This window comes from Buteo buteo, chromosome Z (assembly GCF_964188355.1).
Source record: "Buteo buteo chromosome Z, bButBut1.hap1.1, whole genome shotgun sequence".
NCBI lineage: Eukaryota > Metazoa > Chordata > Aves > Accipitriformes > Accipitridae > Buteo > Buteo buteo.
Window position 1 is genome coordinate 26,422,200 of NC_134204.1, and position 22,156 is coordinate 26,444,355.

Consider the following 22,156-nt stretch of genomic DNA (forward strand, 5'->3'; position numbering starts at 1 on the left):
TTGAAGCAAATATTCAGCTTGAATAAAACACAATTTAAACAAAACCTGTACACTATATAACAGGTGGCAGTCATCAGTGGAGATCCTTTTCTAAAGGAATTTAATGCGTAAAGGTTCAAGTAATGGAAGAGTCCTTAAAGATCTACCATTTGAAAACAAACCCCCCCCCCCCCCTTTTCTTTTACTCCTATTCTTTCCTGTGTACCTTTTCTTCTTGCTGCCAGTCTGACATTTCACATCAACTTCATCCCTCTTTCCGTTTCTGATACCAAGTAAAATTTAAAAACTTGTTAGCTATGCAAATTCTCTTCTGGATGCAGAGAATTAGACCTCATTTGCAATTTGAGTATCCCTTCGTGTTTGTGACAAATGTGGATGACTGTAATTGGTGGTTTTAAGTTGTACTTTAGCCTAGTATGTTGTGTAATAAGGTTAGAGCTGAATTGCAGTAGTTTTTGAATTGTGCTGCTTAGAGTGATCTGCAAAATCTTTATAATGTCTTTCTCTAACTGCTGTAAGTAACCAGTCTTGCTTTGAGGGGAGAGGTCTGCCTGGTTTTTATTTTTTATTTTTTAACTATTTATTTATTTTCCTCCAGACAGGTAATGGGTTAAAATGGCAGTAGAAACTGCCTTCTGGTACTAAAGCTTCAAAAGTACACTTAACCACTTGCTCAGGGCGCATGGAATAAAACATCAGGCAAAGTAATTTACAATCCTGTTTGCCTTTGAGGATAATGCACAGTAGGGGTGAATAATGAAAGCATTATTTCCTGCATTTTTGTCAATTCAAGGTCCCTACTTAAGCTATACTGGAAAAGGCAATGAAGGTGTAGAAGTGGCTTTATTTCTTGTTTGCTGTTTTGAATGGCCTGGAAACAGCAGCTGCAGATCATGCACTTGATATTACATGGTTGAGGACTGGAAGACTTAAACAGGGAAAAAGAAGTCCGAAAATACTCTGTGGTTTTGGCCCCAAATTAATGCAGTGACACAGAAACATTGGCTTCATCAGTTCAACACACACTTTCCATTAAAATGGCTTCCACTCAGGGTTTCATTCAAAGAGTCTGTAATTGATACTGATTCTTGTTGCACAAAGTTGTGTTTCTTATATACAGTATTTACATAGTAAGCTAACCACCTAGTTAAAAGGCAGAGTCTCACGAGAAATTTTACTTGTCTTCCATTGTCGCTATTTTTGAAATTAGGCTTTGTTTAGTCTATTTATTTTACATTCTAAAACTAGTTTATTACTCTAATAATTACATTTTAGAAACCTGGACGAAACTTTAAAGAGTTTTGTTAACTGTGCTTAAATGCACACTCTTTAAATATATTTAAATATATTTCATTGTGGTTTTAAAGTGTAGTCCTGGGTTTGACTAGAAAGAGTACAATACTGATGTTTGTCTTTCACAATTAATACTATTACTGCAATAGGTCTTCTCTGTGAGCTATTTTTGCTTTATGAAAAGACAATAATAGGATAAGGGATGTTTCTAATAGGCTGCTGCCCATACTGTGGTACTTGGTGATCTCTTCTAGAATTCTAATGTTTTAACAAGTCTGTAATGAAATATTTTAGAAAAATAAATCTAGCATAACTGAAATCTGAAGTTGCCTATATATTCTTATTTAGAGGTATCTATCTGTACAGCAGGCAACTTGAACTGCTCTAATACTGGAAAATTTAATGTACCACTCAATTACTATTCTTTAGCCCAATTTAAAATAATAGATTGGGAGTGAGGTCTTAATGCAGTGTAACCTTTGGAACATTAGAAATAACCTCTTTCCTTCCAGTGTACAGTAGTGGCATCAGTCTTACCATTTCACAGGTGAACGTATTGTGACTACATTTAGAGTTTTTATATTTAGCAGTTGTTCGTTAGCTTGTTCCCCTCTCTCACACTGTAAATTCCAAGGCCATTTATATTTTTTGTCAATTCACAAAAAAAAATTCACCTGTATCTCAATCAGTATTTACGTATATTTATGTATGTTAAATCACTGTGTTACACCACTGTCAATACATTATGTTACCTCTACCTTAAATATCTTTTCCATGTTCAGAATTGGCATTTATCTCTTGAGGGGATTTTTTGTTGTTGTTGTTGTTGGACTCCCATATTCTGTCTTTCCATGATCTGGTTGCTTTCTCTTTCAGCAGAGGCAATCCTCTGTTGTCCCCATGACATGCTTGTTTATAGTTTGGTTGGCATGTCTGTTTGCAACAATATGAAGTACAGAGGCATATATTGTCAGGTTTTTATTCAAAGCTGTTACAAAACTTTTTTGAGCAGTAAAACATGTCTAATCATTAAAATTTCTTGTGAACGTAATTAGTATTTCTTTAGTATGGCTTAGTGGGCCATTTATTAGGGATTGTGGACCATAGTTTGGGAATTGCTATCCTGAGCCTTGGTAGTTTACTTGCATTTGTTACCTTTTGTGAATGTAACTGGAAAGCAGTACTTCCAATTTTTATGTGCATACAGAGTAGGTTACTTAATAGTTGGTTCCCGTTGTAATTCTGAGAAATAGATATTCATATATGAATAACTGACATATGCAGGAAAAGTAATTAGAACATATATAAAAGATGCTAGGAGTTAGTGCTTTGCGAATGACAATGCTGAATTTCTAAAGCTTGTTTCTCCTGTGAAACCGAAGGCAGTACTTGCACTATCCTAAGTGTAACCTTATTAAAAAAGATCACTGTGTAGTGTAGGGAGTAATGGAAAGTGTTAGTACAAATGTTTTTTAGAAGCAGCAGCAAAATTAACTGAAATTGCAGTTACAGTTGGAAGCTTTCCTTTTTACTAAACTACAGCCAGTCATTTGATAGGATAGAACAGTTACAGTTTTTCCATAACATTTCAACATCAGTTGAACAAGAAGAGTCTGTACAGAACATGAGAGCACCACAGTCTCTAGATGCTATGCAAGACATGCTTCTGCCTAGAAGAATTTTCTCATCGCATACTTTCTTCCTTCCTCTCAAGGAAGGGGAACAGTATTTTCAGGGAGGTATGTAACACAGATGCAATTTCTTATTTGACCACCAGCTAATACAGGCTAGCTCACCTTTGAGAAGTGTGTGTATATTATTTAATTTAACTCCTGACTAATTCTAGCTAAACTCTGCGTGGAGCTTGAGCTTCTGTTTCCTTCTGTGCTTTTCCATTTTGCTTCTTCTCTGTCTGTGACAGTACTGTGCTTTTGAAGTCAGCACTATGTGCTGGGAGTTCATCTAAAAACTGCTACTGCCAGTTATTTCAGTGAAACAGTCAAGTAGCTCCAAAACAATAAGACCTGTGTGAAGTTCTAGTCAGAGTGTTTTCAGTTGAGGGGTTAGATGTTACTCAGAAATTGAGAACCCTAATTTTGAACTCCTGTCTCCAAAATTCTGTGTTCAGCTAGCCTTGGACATTTGCAAAAATATGAATCTTACTGTCATAAAATTTTAAATAAAAATGAAGGAAACGTAGCAATAGTCTTAAAGAAATTCTTGTGCTTTTAAAGTAGATAGGTAGAATTTGAAGCTATATTGTTGGAAACCATTTCTAGATTACTATAGTCATAAAAAAGCACTGTTTTGTTTCAACATGGTGTTTAGCATAACCTGGTGGTAAAAATTCCTAATGACACCTCGAAGACTTGGATTCTCTTCCCAGCTGTCACCAGCTTGTACTGTGAACATGAACACATCACTTCTGTGTGCCTCTGTTTCCATTCCTGCTCCGTTTGTCTTGTCAACTCATAATGCATGGGTTTTGGGGCAGGGTCTGTATCTTACATTTGTATGAATGTTCAGTCTACCACAGTGGCTGTATTGAACAGTATTTGATTTGGCTCTGTATTCCTTGTGTGGCAATTGTCTTTAAACAGTATTTTGTTTAATTTGTTACTGAACACGGAAATGTACAAGTATGCAAGTAATCTTTGTGAATGTGTTAACTTAAAGTGGTCAATGTTTTCTCAGGTTCCAGTAGCCAGAGCCAGCATTCTCTGGCTCATCGGCGAGTACTGTGAACGGGTTCCAAAGATCGCACCTGATGTTTTGAGAAAGACAGCCAAGACCTTTACTAATGAAGATGACCTTGTAAAGTTGCAGATCTTAAATTTGGGTGCAAAACTCTATTTAACAAACTCAAAGCAGGTAAGCTTAAATTCAGAAGTGTACATATTTAGAGTCACAGTAGGTTTTTGTACAGTCTGTATAGATCAGTTGTGATTTATTTAAGTAACCAAAACTAGTCCATATTATTCTACGAAGAAAAGCTGAACATCAGTTTTCAAGAAATCTAACAGACTAAATCTAACCACGACTCTTTGGGTATGTGCTGGATTGTAAATATGAATGTAGTGATGAGATGACTCTTTCTTTGCCTCTTTCTTTCTTGGGGAAATTGTGGATTTTTTAAACTCATATAAATAGGAAAGATTTGTAAATGGTATTACTAATATCAAATAGGAGATTTTCCTAGTGTGATTTGCTGTTTTCTGGATCTAAGACCAGAATTTTAAAGGGAGTATTGTCAATTTGAACAAGAAGCTGCTCATTACTTTTCAGGGTATCTAAAAGGAGATGCCAGCAAAAGGCCTCGTTATGTCTTTCCATCAGTGCTCATCTTAAAGATAGTAACGGCTTCCTCTTTTTCTGTATTTCTTACTATTTCACTTCACTTTTTGGATAGGGTAGGTTTTGATCATCTCTAGTAATAAAGATAATCTAAAAATGTCAGGTAGTACAAAAAGGTGAACTTGGATCTCCAGGCAGCTGAAAACAATAGCTATGAGAGGTGCCAGCTGCCTCATTCTTCTCAATGACAGCACTGTGAACTTTGTCACTCTCTGGCTATGGAGTATAGCATTTTGACATTCATTTTTCACTGTAATTCCAATTATTACTGTAAAAGGTTGTAAAATCAGAGATTTTTTTTTTCCAAATGTAGAAGAAATGTATTGTCTGAGATGTATACACTTTCCTGGGCTGCTAGGCCTCTTTGTTTTACAACAGCTTGGACAGCACACGATCTTGTATCTCTCTACCTGTGGTGTCTTCTCATTCCTTGACAGCTATATCCAACTGCAAACTTGATTTGTCTGAGATTTTACTCTGTAGGGCATGTGGGAGATGAACTGTCTTGCCATGCATTCAGATAAGAGTGAATGCTTGTCCTTTGCTTATGCAGTCTAAAATGGGGCAGTAACGAAAGGTGACTTCTTTCTGTCAGTGCTCATCTTAATGAAAATGCTGAATGAGCTAAGGAAAGATTGGTTTGATTATCTAAACTGTCTCCTTTTGGTCCATTACATAGTATTTACTAATTTTCCATATAATCTTTGTGATTTTACACTGATTTTTTCAACACCGTGTTTGGCCAAAAATTGATTGCCTACAAGGAGATGATGATTTCTGTGATGTTCTTTTTCCAGTTTCACATCTTAATACATTGTAAACCATCATTATAAGTGTTGCATAACTGTTTATTCAAATACAATAATGATCGTAAAGCAGAAGAAACTGTCTCCTGAGTTGCCTCCTAAATGATAGATTTCATCAAAGGGTGTTTTCGTTTTAGTTTTAGGTTGTGGAAAAATAAGTTGTCTTCTCAGGTGGTCAAGCTATTCCTTTCTGACAGAGTAGGTTGATGACTTGGGTTGATTCAAAGCTCCTTCAAACTAGAATATGATGCTTTTGCCTTTAGCAGGTGGCAACACTCTTCCCATATCTACATTCTTATTCCCAGGAGTAACTCTTCTTTACTCACTCAGTATTAAAACGTTTCTTTCTGGAATGACTTCAGTTCCTAAAAAGTCCGGCCATTTTTCAGTCTAACTTTTCAAACTTGAAGGCAAATCTTGTACACTTGACTGCTCAGTTGTCAGTCTGTCCATCTTTCCTCATTCCCATGTGTTCACCCCCTGTATCCTACCCTACCATGTAATACTTTTTTGAATCCTTTATCAGTTTCATCCAAAGTCATTGGAGTTGTGAAAATATAAAAGATACAATGTCACTTTATTGAGGTGTAGTGGTAGGATAGCCAAGAGAGGCTCAACACAACTAAACAGATGAAAAGAGCTCTTGCCTTGGGTAGTCCCTTTCTGTAAATATATTATTGTATTTCCTGATAATTTCCTTAGGCATATGTTCAAACACTTAGTGCAGCATATTCTCAGGAATGCTTTTTAAGATTCAGGATTTTTTGCAAGAATTTCCATTGTTCTTTAAATCCTGTGATGAATAAGTGGATAGATGGCTGTTTCTCTCCAATTGTAGACCCTCATCTGTTGGTGATACTTGTATTATAAAATTTTTAAAGTGGGTATCTCCCAAAAGTTTAATTACTGCTGATATAGGATAGGCATTAAATTCTCAAATAGAACTATTGCCACTAGAAAATTCTAGAAATGTTGCTGAAGGATGACTTGAAGTATTCTTTTCATGTTAGCCAGACCAAAATGTACAAAAAATAGTAGTAGATTCTAACAGTGTGAGGATAAAAGAAATTATATTATGCCTATATAATAAGCATGTCCAGATAACAGGCTGTGTTGACATATGATAATAATGTATTATATCATATGTCAGAATACTTTGTCTTACTGTTCTATGGAGCAGATTCTGTCATATTTCACCAAATTAATATGCTTGCTCAAATAATTTTTAGCTTCTTATGGATATTCCTTTGTTGGAAAAACTGATGTATGTTCATTAGTTTGTTTTTGTTTTTTTTTTAATTAAAATTAATTGTTTCTGTTAGCTACCTCCATGTAGAAAAGCTTTACTACTTGTTTGGTTGTGTTGCCATAGGACGAGAAAAAAAATAACGTTTTTTTGTTTTCATTAAAACTATTTATACTATACATGAAGCTTGCAACGAGACTTCTTGCAGATATGGTGCATTTTTCCATATAAATTTGTTGCATCTTTATCTGTATTGGACGATATGGAAAAGATATTTTAGGGGGGAGGAAGGTAGGAGGAAAAGGATCCTGGAGCAAATGATCCCATTAAAGAAAATGCAGTCTTTCAGGATCAACTCTTCATCTAATTCCATCAATGCTCATTAAAGAAGTGCCCACCAACATTTCCCATCCCTATAGCAATTCATAAGCAAAGACAACTGGTTTTTGTGATCCATTCTGCTGAGCTTTCTGCCATGACAGCAAGAAGTCTTGTTTTGTTTTGCAAAGGAGAAGTGAAGGCAAGGGCTGCAGGAGGTATCCCTCATTTACTTTAATTCATGCTGCTTGGGAATTCTCCCAGTTTCATTCGATTGAACAGCGTAAGTCCTGCATGAGTGCAGATTACGTATGTTCTGTCTGATGCAGTTGTTTAAGATTTTATACCCTGGTAAAGAAATAGCTGCTAATAAGCTGTGAAATACATATAGGAAAGTTTTACCTTTCCCAGAGCTGAGACAGTACCTTGGGGGAAAAAATATCTTTTCACAGAACCATCCTTGGGTATCAGAGAGAAAAAAGAAACAAAAAATGTTTCACTGAAAGATTTTTTAACTATGCTTTTACTGTTACTCTGATGTAATATGACTAATTTCTTCAAATCTTTGGTGCCATAGGGTATTTTGTGAAATGCTTGCATGCATTGTATGTTGTTCAAATTAAAACCATTTTTTCTTTACTCTGCATTTCACTTACAGGAGTTAATATTCTGAAAAAGTATTTTTAAATCTCTAGAAAGCACTTTAACACTTATTCTCAAGGTGGAAATTATTAAACTGAACTTTTCTTAGCAAATTGCACATAATAAAATTGACTGATTTTTTTTTGGTACATATTTTTCCGCTCACATGATTGATACTGTGTTATTATTATAACAATAGCATGATAAACAGGATATATATGCAAGGTTGTTTCTTTGTGTAAAGAAAAGAAATCCTCCTTGACAACACATTTTTAACCCTGTGTTATTCAATAGTTATGAGTTAAAATACTAAAAATTTACTTCCTTATAATGGTATATTATTTTTGCTGTTTTTCCTGTTTGCTTGTATGTAAAGAAAGTGGCATACTTCTTTCAAATGTATCTAATGGATACAAGTCTGTTCAGCACTATTGTTCCAGTTACACTGTGTTATTTCTAAGATACTGGGAAAGCCTCCCTGATTTTTTATATTCTTTTTTTTAGTTTTAAAAATTTAACTGAATTATTAAAGTTATTTAATACATGCTAATATTCTCAGACATCAAATTAGGAAGTCCTATTATGCTGTAAAAAGCTGTGATAAGTTGCTCTCTTACATAAATAAATAAATGACCGATATTACTGGAGGCTTTAAGCTTCAAGAAAAAAATGGAAGGAGTCTTTTATCCTGGTTTTTAGAGGGCATCAGCAGCTTGCTTTTATGAAAAAGTAACAGCTAAATGCACTGCAAATAATTTGCAGTAATCCAGTTCAGTGATTCATGTGTCTGCTTTAATGGGTCATAATTCAGGATAAAGTAACTGAGTGCAGTCAGAGTGCAGACACTGCTTATGCCAGGGACAGTATCTCTTCATAAAACACACCTCAGCAGAAGCAGTTTGCCAGCCCCCTAATACCCTCTGATGTTTTGATGTCCTGCATATTTTTCCGATTAAGTTTTGAGTGCCATGTTTTTAGTTGTATTTCCACATTCATTATCCTCACGTAGACCCTTCAGCGGGTTTGCCATATATGATTATTTTTTTAATGATGCCTTTCTTTCCACTTCAGCAGTTTAATAATCTAGCACATGGCTGCTTCTCAGTACTCAGCATTCACCTCCCCAATACAGAAGAGGACATGTGCTTTGGCTGCAGAATTCTATTTGCAGCTTTAGAAATGCATATTCCCTGTGGAACAACATTTGTTTGACATAACCATTCATTTTTATTACCTCTTTAAATATGTTTATCCAGAGTTATCAATAATCATAAATAACTTGTATTCTGTTCTTATCCTGGTTTTTTCCACAGACAAAATTGCTTACCCAGTACGTATTAAATCTCGGCAAGTATGATCAAAGCTACGACATCAGAGACCGTACAAGATTTATTAGGCAGCTTATTGTTCCGAATGAGAAGAGTGGAGCTTTAAGCAAATATGCCAAAAAAATATTTCTGGCACAGAAACCTGCCCCATTGCTTGAGTCTCCTTTTAAAGGTATAATGCCAAAATCATTTGGGAAATGTTCATTGTGTAAAGGAATGTGGCAGCCTGTTCTATTTCAAATATGCTCACAAATTGTGTCACTTAGCAAATACAAATGATTAATATGCAAGGATACTCGCTCTGCTTGCTTGCTTTTCAGCAAGCAAGGTTTGCATGGTGCAAAGACAGTGCATTTCTGTGATGATAAACCCTGACAAACTGATCCATTTCTATTCATGTGGATTTTAAATTTGATTTAAATAACAGAAGGTGTGTCTTCTGAGGAAAACTATTCTTCAGTTTAGGAAAATAGCTCTAGTCTTTTATCTGGACTTTAATAGAAGATTGTTAATGTGAGTATTTGCAAACGTTTTATGAATCTGAAATAAATTGAATCTCAAAAGATTAGGGTTTTATTATTTTTCTTCAAAGTCATAATTTTCCCTGTGCATTTTCTCTGTCTTTTTACAAGTAAGAACCATTGTCTGTCTTCTCAAATTGAAAGGTTATCAGGTTATCTTAATTAAAAATGCTCTGTTATTGTGACGATTTGCAGTTTTAATTTTCATACTTAGTCCCAGTTTTGAAGCTCTAAAAGGAGCTCCATTTTGAAGAAAAACTATTAAAATTCTGGATGTGTTTGTGCCAAGACATGTATATGGATTGTTTAACTGTGCTGTCATTCTTAATATTCACAGTAAAGTAATTTTTAGAGAAGCTACATTTCAGAGCAACACCTCTAAACACACTGACTGATTAGCTTTTTTATTGACCATTATGGGGGAGATTATTGTAATCTATGGACTGAAATCAGTTTTTTGACCTATGAAGAGCTTCCTAGTTTATATTTATTCCATGACATTTGAGGTAATATAATGGCAATTACCTTTAGCCCTGATTAAGATTGCTCTTTGTGGTAGAGCTCATGGTGTTTGTGTATTTCTCCCCTCCCTCCTTTTTTTTAATAGATCGGGATCATTTCCAGCTTGGCACCTTGTCTCACACACTGAACAGCCGAGCCACCGGCTACCTGGAGCTGTCCGACTGGCCAAAGGTGGCGCCTGACCCCTCCGTCCGAAATGTCGACGTAGCCGAGTTGGTACGTCAGCATCATTAAAAGTAACTTTGCTGAAGGCACTTGTCAATATAGAATATTAGCCTAAAATACAAGTATTTAAATACTATCTGTATGCTGTACTGAAAACTGTTGATGCATGTGAACATCCGTGTTGCTTATTTTAGCTTGGAAATGGAACATTTGGAAACCTGCACGATGCTTGCTGTTTTCTTTTCAATGAGGGAAGTGGATGAACTGTAGGCCACTTCTGCTTCACTCGTGGATTAAATAGGCTTTTTTCCCCTCCATCTCACTTTTGATTTCATAGCTTTTATATTTGCTGTGCTGCAGTATGTTAATTGCTGTTAATGACGAGTGTAGCTGTACTGCTGAAGTAGGAGGGCAGCGGAGGTTTGTTCATGTACAAATCCAAGTCTAAACAGGAGAAATAGATAATATAAGCAAAAGGCAGTGGCAGGGGGGAAAATTATGTATGTTTCAAAGTGTAACATTTGCAAGAGACCAGGGTTTACATTTCAGATGATCTGAAGAGAATTAGGAAAGTTTATAATAGGAAAATGTCATCTATTAGTGCACTAGTCATTTGTTGACATTACAGGGCTGGTCTACTACTACCAATAACTTTTTCTTACTGAATTGTAAACTCTGAGGCAAAGTCATGTTCTGGTACCAGAGTCCTACTAAATGTCAGTGAAAGCTATTGAACAGTAACAGAAATATAAACGTATTGGAATAGAGTATGCTGATGGTGCTCCTGGAGGTATGTCGTTGTAACAGGTATACCTAGAAAAGCACATGGTCCTTGTCATAAGCCAACTTCTACAGTAAATCGCACATAAAATAATTTACATATAAGATGTTAGGCGTAGAAAAGCTAGAGAAAATTCTAAAAAATAGGTATAACTTGCAGAAGCCAGTGAACTGCAATGTGGTAGAACAAGCATTTCTCCTTAGTACTTTAATATTACTTGTCTACCTTCTTATATACATTTCAGGAAAAGAGGTATTTGTGTACAAACTTCTGAAAGCTTTTATGGGGAGAATCTGAAGGCAGTCAGCTCAAACAGGGGATTATAAATGATAGGGTTGGCACGAAAGAATGTGCGGAGGTGCCTTTGTCCATAAAAACAAAAAGTATTGCAGGAAATTGATCAAATGGAGTAACATCCATCTACCACGTAATAGAAAACATCTCCCTTCATCCATTTAAACCTTCAAAACAAACATGAAAATCTTTTCCCCATGTTTTTTTGCAAATGTTTTCTTTGGAGAGTGTCTCATTGTCATTAATTTTGTAGTTCCTCTAATACTGCATGTGCCTACGCAATGTATGTGAGTGAAGCTGAGTTGTTAAGCTGCAATCCACAATTAAATAGTTGTTTATACCCAAAAGAATATTGGCTTTTTAAAATACCAGTTGCTGTATGGAGCATTACAAAGCTTTAGCAGCTTTTGGTGTTTAAGAGTAAGCCAGTGTGTCTCTAGAGCTGTACATCATTGCAGGTCACTGTTAGAGCTCTTTCAAAAGTTAGTCTTATTCCAGGTCAGAGCAGTCACTGAGGCAGACCTGTATCACTCTGTTGATTTAGTTGTTTGCCTATTTGCTTTTTTTCCTGGCCTGAGTTTTTCTTCTGCTTCTCTAGTAGTATAGGGGGATATTGAAAGAAAAAAAAGTCTGGCCAAAGTATTGCCACATTCTGCTATTATCTTCATGGTAAGAATTACTGTTATTTGGACAACTGCAAAGGAAGTGAAATATAATTCTTCTGTGGCTGCTGGAACTTCTGTGTCTATTGGGTCCACATCTGTTTTCCCCTTAAAACTTGGGATGATAAAGGTGGTGACTAGCCATATTTACCCTTCATTCTAGTCATAGGCTAAACTTAGCTGGATCTAGAGATAAAACTCTCAGAGTTCAAGTTCTTTTGGTATAGGAATTTATTTATGGTTACTGATGCTTTTAATCTGCCTTAGTAAATCTTTTTCTAAACTCTCTAATAGACATATCTCACCTTCTATAGGTATGTACAAAACTTTTAGTTCTCCTAATTGTGTAAAGTAAGAGTTTAACAGTTTCTCTTGACTTGCTTAGAGGATTTATTTAGAAACTGCTTAATACTACTACTGCGAATGTTATTCTTTGCCCTGTTGTGTGTATATTTTTGTATTGCTGGTTGTAAAAGTAAACTTTAAGTTGAAATTTATTTACAGGCAAAGGAATGGACGGGAATTCTAGGTAAGACAAAGAAAGAGAAACCTACTGAAAAGTTCTACTCTGAATCAGAAGAGGATGAAGATGAGTCTAGCAGTACCAGTGCGTCAGGTAGGTGTTTGGAAAGCAACTTGCATCTCCCCTGCTTGAAGAACTCTATCTTCAGAACTGGCCACTACTTAAAAAGAATCAGAAAAAAATTCAAAAAAAGCCAGAGCTATGTATAAAATCAGGAAATTGGGGGCAGGGAGTGAGTTGGGTCACTGTAGCTGTGCAATAACAGCTAATTTTACAGATATGGCTTGTGTGTTCATTAAATGGGTTAGACTTTGATTTGTTTCCCAATTTAAAAAGCTGGCATGCTATTTTTATCTTGTTTTGAGTCTCGTAAGGATAGTGAGAGTTTGTAACTCCAATTAAAACTAAAGGCACCTAACCTTTTGTGGGAAGAGTGCCTGCATGCTTGGTTGTTGGGAGCCATAAGTCTTGAAGGTTTTTTGGAATTTGTTGTTGATGAAGTACCATTTTGATAGCATGTGCTGTTGTGTTCATAAACAGCCAAACTTGTTTAACCGTATAGTCTTTCATGGGGTTTATTCAGTAAACTATGTTAAAGTATTGCTCTTAAGTTTTACACTACGTTTTCTATTTATTATAATGGGGGTGGTGATGGAGAAGATAACTGACAGCTGCCTGTCAAGTCCAGTGAGCAAAGGTTCTTTTGACCAGTCTCCCGCTTAATGCCAGATAGGCAGTTCCCCAAGACAGCCATTTCAGTAGATGTTAATATAGTTCAGATGTAGTGAAGAACATCATTCTCCCAGGTCTAGACTTTAGACACACAAGATGTTTAGCATTAGAGACTTGAAAGAATGATCAGCATCTAGTTGAATGGAAGAGGGGCACCTTAAAATCTGAATATGGAGTTTGTTCCCTCTCATTCTTAAACTGAGGAAAGATGCAAAAGAAGTGCTTAAGAATTGTATCACTGAAATTAATGATCTCTGAAGCAAGAGAAGAATATATTCACTTCAGATATTCAAATATTTGTTAACTATATGATTTAGAGGATGAATAATTTGTTTAAATCAGTGATTAAATCATCATCACTATCAGTATTCAAGAACAGATTATCTAATTAAGCAATTGGTTGAAAAGATAATCTTGCAGTTAAGTGGATGTATAGATAGAGAATTTGAGGTCATCTCCAACTCCTGATAGGGTTATGTAATTTTGGAGAATCCACATGCAATTAATTTATTATTAGGTTTCCAATTTGATAAAGTATAATACTTTAGGCTGAAGAGGACAGGTCTTTAACCAACAAAAATTTGTAAACATTAGGGGAAAGTGATTTTCTTGCCTGCTTTTCACACAGGGTAAATGATGCTAAAGCTTTCAATTGGATCTTAAAATACTAATTATGTAAGATATTTAGAAAAAAATTGTGAGAGTTGTTTTTACTTCAGAGAGCGAGTCTGGCAGTGAAAGTGAGAAGGAAGATAAGGAGGAAGGCAGCAGTGATGAGAGTAGTGGGAGTTCCTCTTCCAGTGAAGAATCAAGTGATAGTGAATCAGACAGCAAAGAAAGTACTGCAAAGAAAATATCTAGAGGTGCTGCTGAAAGGTAGGTATACGTTTGTATGGTTTTAATTTTCTGTGATACTAGCTGATAAAGCAGTCTCACTGTGAACAGTCTGCTAAGCCTTTAATTAGCTTTTTGGGGGGCTGTATTGGTCAAGGAGTGATGTCTCCTGTTTCAGTGTATGCCAGTAATACTCAGTGTATGAACTGGGTTCATATTTTCATTAATCAGAATACTCTTATGTTTAGAATTAATTTCTGACTTCAGTAAAATCTTGGGTGGCTTTTTGAAAATTGGTGTAACCTTGGGAGGCTGAATAAGTGATCAAACAGTTGTGTGAAACACTTAATTACCCTTTGCAGCAATTTTGCTGAGAGCTAAAATTAAGTCCTTCAACACTTTGCCATTATGTAACTAAGACAATTGATTTTTCTAAATAATGTTATATTAAAAAGATTATGATCCAAATATTAGAGGCAAGGGCTGTGAAGGGAAACGGTCATAAGATATTTAAGTGTTAGCGCTTTTTAAGATTGCCCATTATCAACAGCATTATCATGTATTAAAGTATCATTAAAATTTTGAGTAATTGGGGCTAATACCTTGGATTGTATGAATCTGTTTCTTCCACTGCTGTCAGCAAGTGGCCTCTGCAGACATGATCGCCCTTTACTCTGTAGTCTGCTGCCAGCTCACTTGATGAGTTTGCAGCTCAGCTCAGTCGTGGCTGACAGCGCTGATTGGCGCGCAGTACGCACTCTGCTCCTTTTATTACAGACAGTAATTAAAGCAGCTCGCCTTGCCACTTCCATAACAAACACAGCATAATGCCCTAATTATGACTTTATTAATTTAAGTCAAGATTTAATGATTTTAAAAGTGATTTATATTGTTTTTCCTGTACAGAACAAATGAAATCTGTAGGTTAAATTAATACAGGCTTTTCATCATCGCGAAGTTAAAAAGCTAGTTACCAGTAAATTCTTTTCATTAGAATAACATCTGAAATTTTAAGCAGTAAGGTAAACAATGATTACACATCAAAACTGGCTGATGTATGGTAAAGTAACATTTTTAATCTTCAAATCGAGTTTTAAAGATAAGCTAAAGATGAATTGTTGAAAAACAACTTACTTCATTTATATAATGGGTTCACAATAACTTATTTCTTGATGCAACTACACCTTCTGTTCAATGGCAATGAAGGAAATGTATATAATTTTGTCAGTAGCTGTGTTATATATCACGAAGAAGAAACCTTAAACAGTATACACTAGTGAATTTTCATGTTTAGCTCCTTGACCTTAAACAAGTTTTTAAATGTCATATTGAAATGTTACTTTGATAGTACCTATTTTTTCACCATAATTTTAACAATCAGATATGCTACATTAGACTTTTTGTGAAGTGTACTCTTGTTTCATGTTTAGCTTTGCAAGCTTCAAGTTTGCTGCTTTCAGAAAAAAATGCTTTTGACTAAAATTTGGGGGGTTGATTTCAACTTCAGTTACATGGGTAGGCATTATTAGCATGGCTTAAATGTTAATATTGATTTTTACTAATGTTGATTAAATTTGATTTAGGCAATTCAGTCCTGGGAAATTCTTGGGAGGAGGAAGACATTGCCCTATTATCCTTTCTGCCACATTAGATTGTACAATTCCCCTTCTTTGTACTTTTCACTTCTAAAAACATTGCTATCTCAAACAGGAATGCAGAGTAGTACATTCTTTTGTACTTCTCCTAAAGCTAAGGAAAAATGTGTAACAACTTAATTTAAGTCCAAAGGGACTCTCAAGTTGAGTGGTCTGGATTTGTTTAATTATTGTTGACCTTGTTACCCTTCAAGTACTTTAGTAACCAATTTATTGTCTTGGGGAGGAAGCTGAATCAGGTGGTGTATGAAACACCTGATCTGGAAGTATAAAATGGTTGCTTGCAGATCCAAGAACAGAGGGTTTTTTTTCTATATGCAATACTAATTTATCTGCTCCATGATAACTATTAGAAAACAATTTTCATTTCCTGCAATATTTCTAGATAGTAACTCCCCTTGAGACAAAAGGGTAATCTACTAATTGGTAGTTATAGTATTATTAAAAGCCAACAAGGCAAATTTTAATAATACTTAGTAGCTGTTAGCACAGAGCAACATAATCCAACATTGCCAGGGTGCACTGAACTTCACTGTGTGAAGAATAGTGTCTCTGAAGTCCATTAGATGTCAGGTACTCAGTGTGACCAAAGGTAGTCAGAATGTAATAGCTCTTCTGTATGGGTTGAAAATGTTAATGGGTTGAAAAATGTATAGATATTATAGGTCTTATTTCTAGGTAGTTTGATTTAGAAGAATTAACAAAAGAATAAATTCAATGCATTGATTTTTTTTTTTTTAAAGCAATATTACTTTGCAAAAACATCTTAAAACCCATGAAGATTCTGTTAATCATAGGTGGAATAGTCTGAAAGTTTCTTTATACAAAAGGGCATCTGCACTTCTTTTTGAAATGTCAGAAGCTTGATGCATGGAAATAATGTTTTTAATATTTAATATGTTCACATTTTTGTTTAGCTGTTTCGCTGGTTTAGATTATATGTGGTGATTTATTGTGTAATGTGATAGAACAATTTTGTGTACCCTTAAATAAGTGACTACTTCTGCCATCTTAGATGAGTTTTTATCATGAAGAAACACTGACTTAAAACTCATCTAATAAAACTTTGAAATGTTATTGTAGGATATTGCCTAAGCAGATTCCTTTGGTGTTTTTACACGTTTCTTAATTTTTTTTTTCAATATGTAGTGATTCAGAGGACATTAAAAAGAAAGCAAAGGGGATCTCCGGAAAGAGAAGGCCATCAGATTCCTCTGATACAGAGTCTGCTTCATCAGAAGAAAATTCTTCAGACTCTGAGGCAGAATCAGACTCTAAAAGTGACTCTGAGTCTGGAAAATCTAGAAATGCTACCTCTAGTAAGGTAAAAGATGTTTTTAAAAAAAACCTATAAAATATGAAAAGATGCATCGAACCATGTCTACACATTTCTTTCTGCAGGAATGGAGATGGGTAGTGGTTTTATGGATATCTAAAACCCAGAATTTCTGAAAAAACTTTTGAACTTCCATAAAAAGACCAATCCCAAAGCAGTTTGATAGTTTAAGCAAGTAAGAGTGTTTTATAACGAAAAGCATATTTTGGTTTTAATTATATTTTAACTCCAGATAAATGAAAAATAATAGAATTAAATTATTTTTTTTAGATTACTGTTGAACTGATGAAAGCATAGTACATGGGTAGTTCACAAAAATAGTATCCTGATTTGGGGTGATTATTATATTAAAATGGGATCTTAAAGCATAGCTACTACAGGACCTGGGTCCAACAGGAAACAAAACCAAGAAACAAATGTTAGTACATTGTTTCTTAAGAGTTTGAAGGCATTCTAGTAGAACCACTAGCTTTGTTTAAGATTTCCTGTTAAAATTGAGAATAGTGCAGTTAATGCATCTATACTTGAGGTGTATGCATAGACTAGTAGAATTAATATTCTTAAGAGTAATCAACTTTTTATTGCCCTCTGTGTTTGATAGGAATAAAGCTTATAAAGGGTTCCACTACTTCAAATTGTATTAGCTTGCTTACAACATTTATGAAGTAGCAAATTTTCAAACACATCTTTTCTAAATTGGTTTCAGAAATGTGTAAAGATGCAAAAGTGTTCAACAGAGCCATTCATGTGTCAGCTAAGTTTTAATTGCTTACCTTGGTGAAGAAAAAGAGGTTAAAAATTCATTATACTCAAGCTAGCATTATAGAGCTAAAGCTAATAGCATGAATTGGTTTCTGTTTACCTGCCTTTCATTTAAAAAAAACAAATAGATGAGGAACTTTATGCTAAATCTGTTAAGGTAGAAGAGTAAAAGAATTTCTGAAAGTTATTTTTCTCTCATCAAATAGTTCCTGTGCATTTCTTCCTATGTATTTTATTAAAAAATTGAAGGGTAGAATTGTAGTTCAGAGGTTTCCATTTTAATACTGATATGTGGTTTTGAAAATTAAGTGATGCTCTGATGCATTTTAAATTAAGCCCAGACATTTCGGTCAGGACTCCTGTATAGATTGCTGAACAGTCAAACCAGACATTGTTTGTTGCATTTGATGCAATTGTAGAAGCTGGTGGACAGGTGTGTTTTGAACAGTTAACAGGGAAGACTGTAACTTTTGTAAGCTGTTTCAGTGTGTGTTTCCTTTAATTGTGGAGGTAAGGCTCTCTATTTCTTTAAATCTTTAACTTATGTTGTACATGGTCTTCGTTTTGTAACTTTATAGGTCCACCTAGGAACTCTGAGTTGTAACCTTGACTTCTAGTCTATTCCCTTCTACAAAGTAGAACAAAAGATGAAATGAGACTGTAGCATTTGAGAAATGGAGGTGTGTTTCCAGGGTTTGATCATTGTTTCCTGCCCAAATACCACACTGGGTAGCACACCTGTGTCACAGTTTTTTCTAGTAGAGAAGCCAAACCGGATCTTGCAAAAAAACGTTAGGACAACAAATGTAACCTAAATCATCTCAGAATAAACTCCATTGACACTAGATGGGACATGAATTAAATCTAACAGTTTGCAGCATCTCATATTGGCACAGTATTTTTTCACCAGAAAGTAATAGGTACTCTTACCTGCTTAGTTCTGAGCAGCCACTGCAAAACCATATTCAAACAATAGTGTCTTCTCTCTGCTGCATTTGTCCATTTTTCTCAGGATATCAGTGCCATTGTTCACGGTTTCTTTCACTACAGTTACCTAAACTGTTCTGGTTCTTTCACAGGTATGTAAGGACTACTAGCGTAAAGCAGCTTTTTCTATTTTAAAATGACAGTCAAGAATGTGTGAAGCCAAATATACTGAATAATATAAGAACCGGAATGTCCAAGAAGCTTGGGATTGTTTTGTTGAAGTCAATGGAAAATTGTCAAGCCCTTGGTTTTTAAGAGAAGAGAAGGAACATTGCAGTAGTCCTGAAGTCTTACTTGAGTAAGAAGAGCCTAAAAAGAAGTGTGTTAGGAACAAAAAGTATTTATAAGGAATTGACAGAAGACTTGATCAGAGTCAAAGGGTAGAAGTGAAAAATTGCAAAGCTTTTAAACATCACAAAAAATATTAAAACAAATAGCAATGGGTTTATGTGCATAGCAGCAAAAAAAGAAGCAAGGGGATTATTGAAAACATAGCGTAGAGCTCACTAGGCAAAAGCTAAATGTCTAAGTTCTTTAAATTCTTTTTCACTAAGAAATTAGCACCTTTAATGTAAGGGCAATAAGCTATGGCTGATGGAACACTAAACAGCAATGGTCATATATGAAGGTGGCAGGGGGGAAGTTAATTTAACACTGTTGAACATAGAGGACTGTTCCAGTGTACTATATTAATCTCTAGGACCATGAAGTTAGTTTCCATTTAAGCCATACTGGATGCCTGCATTTATACTTGAGGTATTTCTGATACTTGGTTATATTCAGAAGCATAATTGGGGGAGGGGGGGGCAGGGAGTGAGAATAATGTATTTTATGCTAACTAGCTTTATAGATTTTTTTGGAGAGAGACATGTTTTGAGCCCTGTGATGATAGGTGAAGCTAGCTGATGAAGACCTTCCAAGCTGGAAAGAAAACCAATTCTTAACAAACTTTCAAGAACATTATAGATAAAGTCTTGTATAGAGCCCTTGTGTCGAGGTACATTTTACAAGAACCACCCATGTTTATTTTATTTCCAGGAAAATCTTGGTATTTTTCTGCTTCCTTCCTGACTTTTTGTCAGGCCACCCAGGAAGCAGACCATTTCAGCCAGGCTCTCAGAAATGCATGTTTTTCTTCTGATAGATCTTTATTGGAAAAGCCATTTCTTATATTATTCTGCTCCAGGGTGTTCTTAATTTGGTCAGTGTATATGGGGAGATGATTCATTAGGATTTCCTTTTAAATAAAACTGAAAAGATTTTCTGAAATACATATTGATAAGAGGAGTAGTTAGTAGGCTCTACTTCTGTAGTTTCTCAGTTTGCCACACATTATGAACTATGTTACATAGCTGGTGTTTTGGGTGGTGTTTACCATTCTCTATGATTTGTTGGGTGCCATTACCATGTTCAGCAGAATTTTCATAATAAAAATGGTTCGATTACACTCATATGGGGGCTTAATTTGTGCATACATCCATGCATTTACTAGCATTAAAATAGGTTACAAAAACTTCAGATTATTTTTCCTGAATATATTATTAATGCTTTCATATTTTTTCTCTTGAAGAATCATTTTGAAAAAGCTGTTGTGCTCACTGTAATTGAGCTGCAGTGAATAGAAAAGTCACTCTCTTGTACTGCAGTGTTTTATATCATTTTGAAATATGGATAGTTTGAGGTGTTCAGATACATGTTATACTGTAAACATAAATACTGTATAGCTAAAATGCAGATTTGAGGATGATGCATGTACAAGAAGGTGTTTACAGTGGGATTTTAAAATCAGCTACTGTTGAGCTCCTTATACAAGTATAATACAGTCACTCAGCTGTTAAAAACCTGATCCACTATTTAAAAAATATACAAAAACAAATTGTCTATCTTTCTGCCTGATCTCTTTTCAAGTGCTAACACAATGGAAACAGTGGGTGATCTGTCAATGCATTTGGATTGTCAATGATGGTTTTGTATAAATATTGGGAGGATAAGAAATAAAATTCGCACAGCAAAATATGATTTCATCTGCCTTTTCTCTGCAGCTCCATGGCTCATGCTGCGGTGTGAAATTCTCATTTTACACACTTTGCAGGCGGAGCACATGAATTATGCATTGAGCAAGAGAAATCTCCTGCTTCAAGTCCTATATGCATTTACCAGGTTCTATCTCTATTACCAAGATGAATTGCAAATGGAGAAATGTTTGATGGAATATAGCTTAACTTCTTTGTTTAGTATTCTGCTTTTCCCATAGTGGGCTCTCTTGGTAGAAAACTGTTTGGGTTATATTGTAGACTCAGTTTTAAGAAAAAAGATGAAAAATTATGTTACAAGGAAATGCTAGACATGTCAGAGCCTTTTTTTTTTTGTCTTGATTTGGAATGCAAAGCTTTTTTCATTCAATAGAAATATCTGTTGGTAGTGTTTGTTGCAGTCATTGGCTATTTATTATTCCTAGAAAGCCAATCAATTTTCTTTTCTTGGAAAAACCAAATTAAAAAATAACCATGTTTGTAATAGGCAAGACCCATGTAAATAGATTTCTTTGGTGTTTCGTCCAGAATTGCACACAATTGATATATATGCCTATATAGAGAAATATACACAGAAGTATGAAAATATTTGTGTGTTTATGTGTATATATAGCATGCATACACGCACATACAAGTAGCTGACTATTTACTTAAGCTTGACACACTTGACTGAAGTAGAAAATCAGACGTGATCATACTTTAACATTAGCTTTATTTTGATTTAGTTAGCTTCTGATTTTATGTCTCCCAAGTGGTAGGGTTGGGGGGGAGGGGGTGTGTGTGTGTATGTTATGGGTTTTGGTTTTTTGGTTTTGGTTGTTTTTTTTTTCAGTAAACTGATGTACTTAAGTACAGTATTCTGATGAAGTGTGCAGTAGAATTTTTTCTTACCATGCATTGCCTTGATGTAATGATTCTGTACTTTTGCCTTAAATTAGGACCATTTTATTTTATTTTGAAGTATAAGAAATAAATTCTCTTGAAGGATTTTTTCCCCCCATTTTTAAAGATGAATTAGGTAGTAGATTCAAAATAATATCAGTGCAAAAATACATTCTATCTTATAAATTACATATCAAGCTTTGTGATAAATACTTAGTAACTACTTTAGATTGGCAAAATAAATAACAGAAAAAACAAACTGAGGCATACTATTGGCGTTATTTGTGACATAGGCTGTCCTATCTTAATTGTCTTCAGTAAACAGATTAACAGTAAGAGGATTTCTTGGCTGTGATTCCTAATTTTTTTAAACATCTTGACTTACCAATGCTGCCATTGGCAGAACTGAAGCGTATTCAAAATTCTTATCCTTGTGCTATAGCCTCTCATGTGGGTGAGCCACTTTTTATAGACTTTAAT

At 35.0% G+C, this 22,156-nt stretch overlaps 1 protein-coding gene across 4 annotated transcripts in view; it reads left to right on the forward strand.

Annotated features, from left to right (window-relative positions):
• AP3B1 (adaptor related protein complex 3 subunit beta 1) overlaps positions 1–22,156 on the forward strand; it is a 163,666-nt gene that overhangs the window by 81,917 nt on the left and 59,593 nt on the right. For all 4 annotated transcript variants that reach the window (XM_075020946.1, XM_075020947.1, XM_075020944.1 and 1 more), the window contains exons 15-20: positions 3,988–4,164; positions 8,973–9,159; positions 10,116–10,246; positions 12,437–12,548; positions 13,907–14,063; positions 16,826–17,000. In XM_075020946.1, coding sequence (XP_074877047.1) covers positions 3,988–4,164; positions 8,973–9,159; positions 10,116–10,246; positions 12,437–12,548; positions 13,907–14,063; positions 16,826–17,000 — 939 coding nt within the window. The remainder of the gene's footprint in view (positions 1–3,987; positions 4,165–8,972; positions 9,160–10,115; positions 10,247–12,436; positions 12,549–13,906; positions 14,064–16,825; positions 17,001–22,156) is intronic.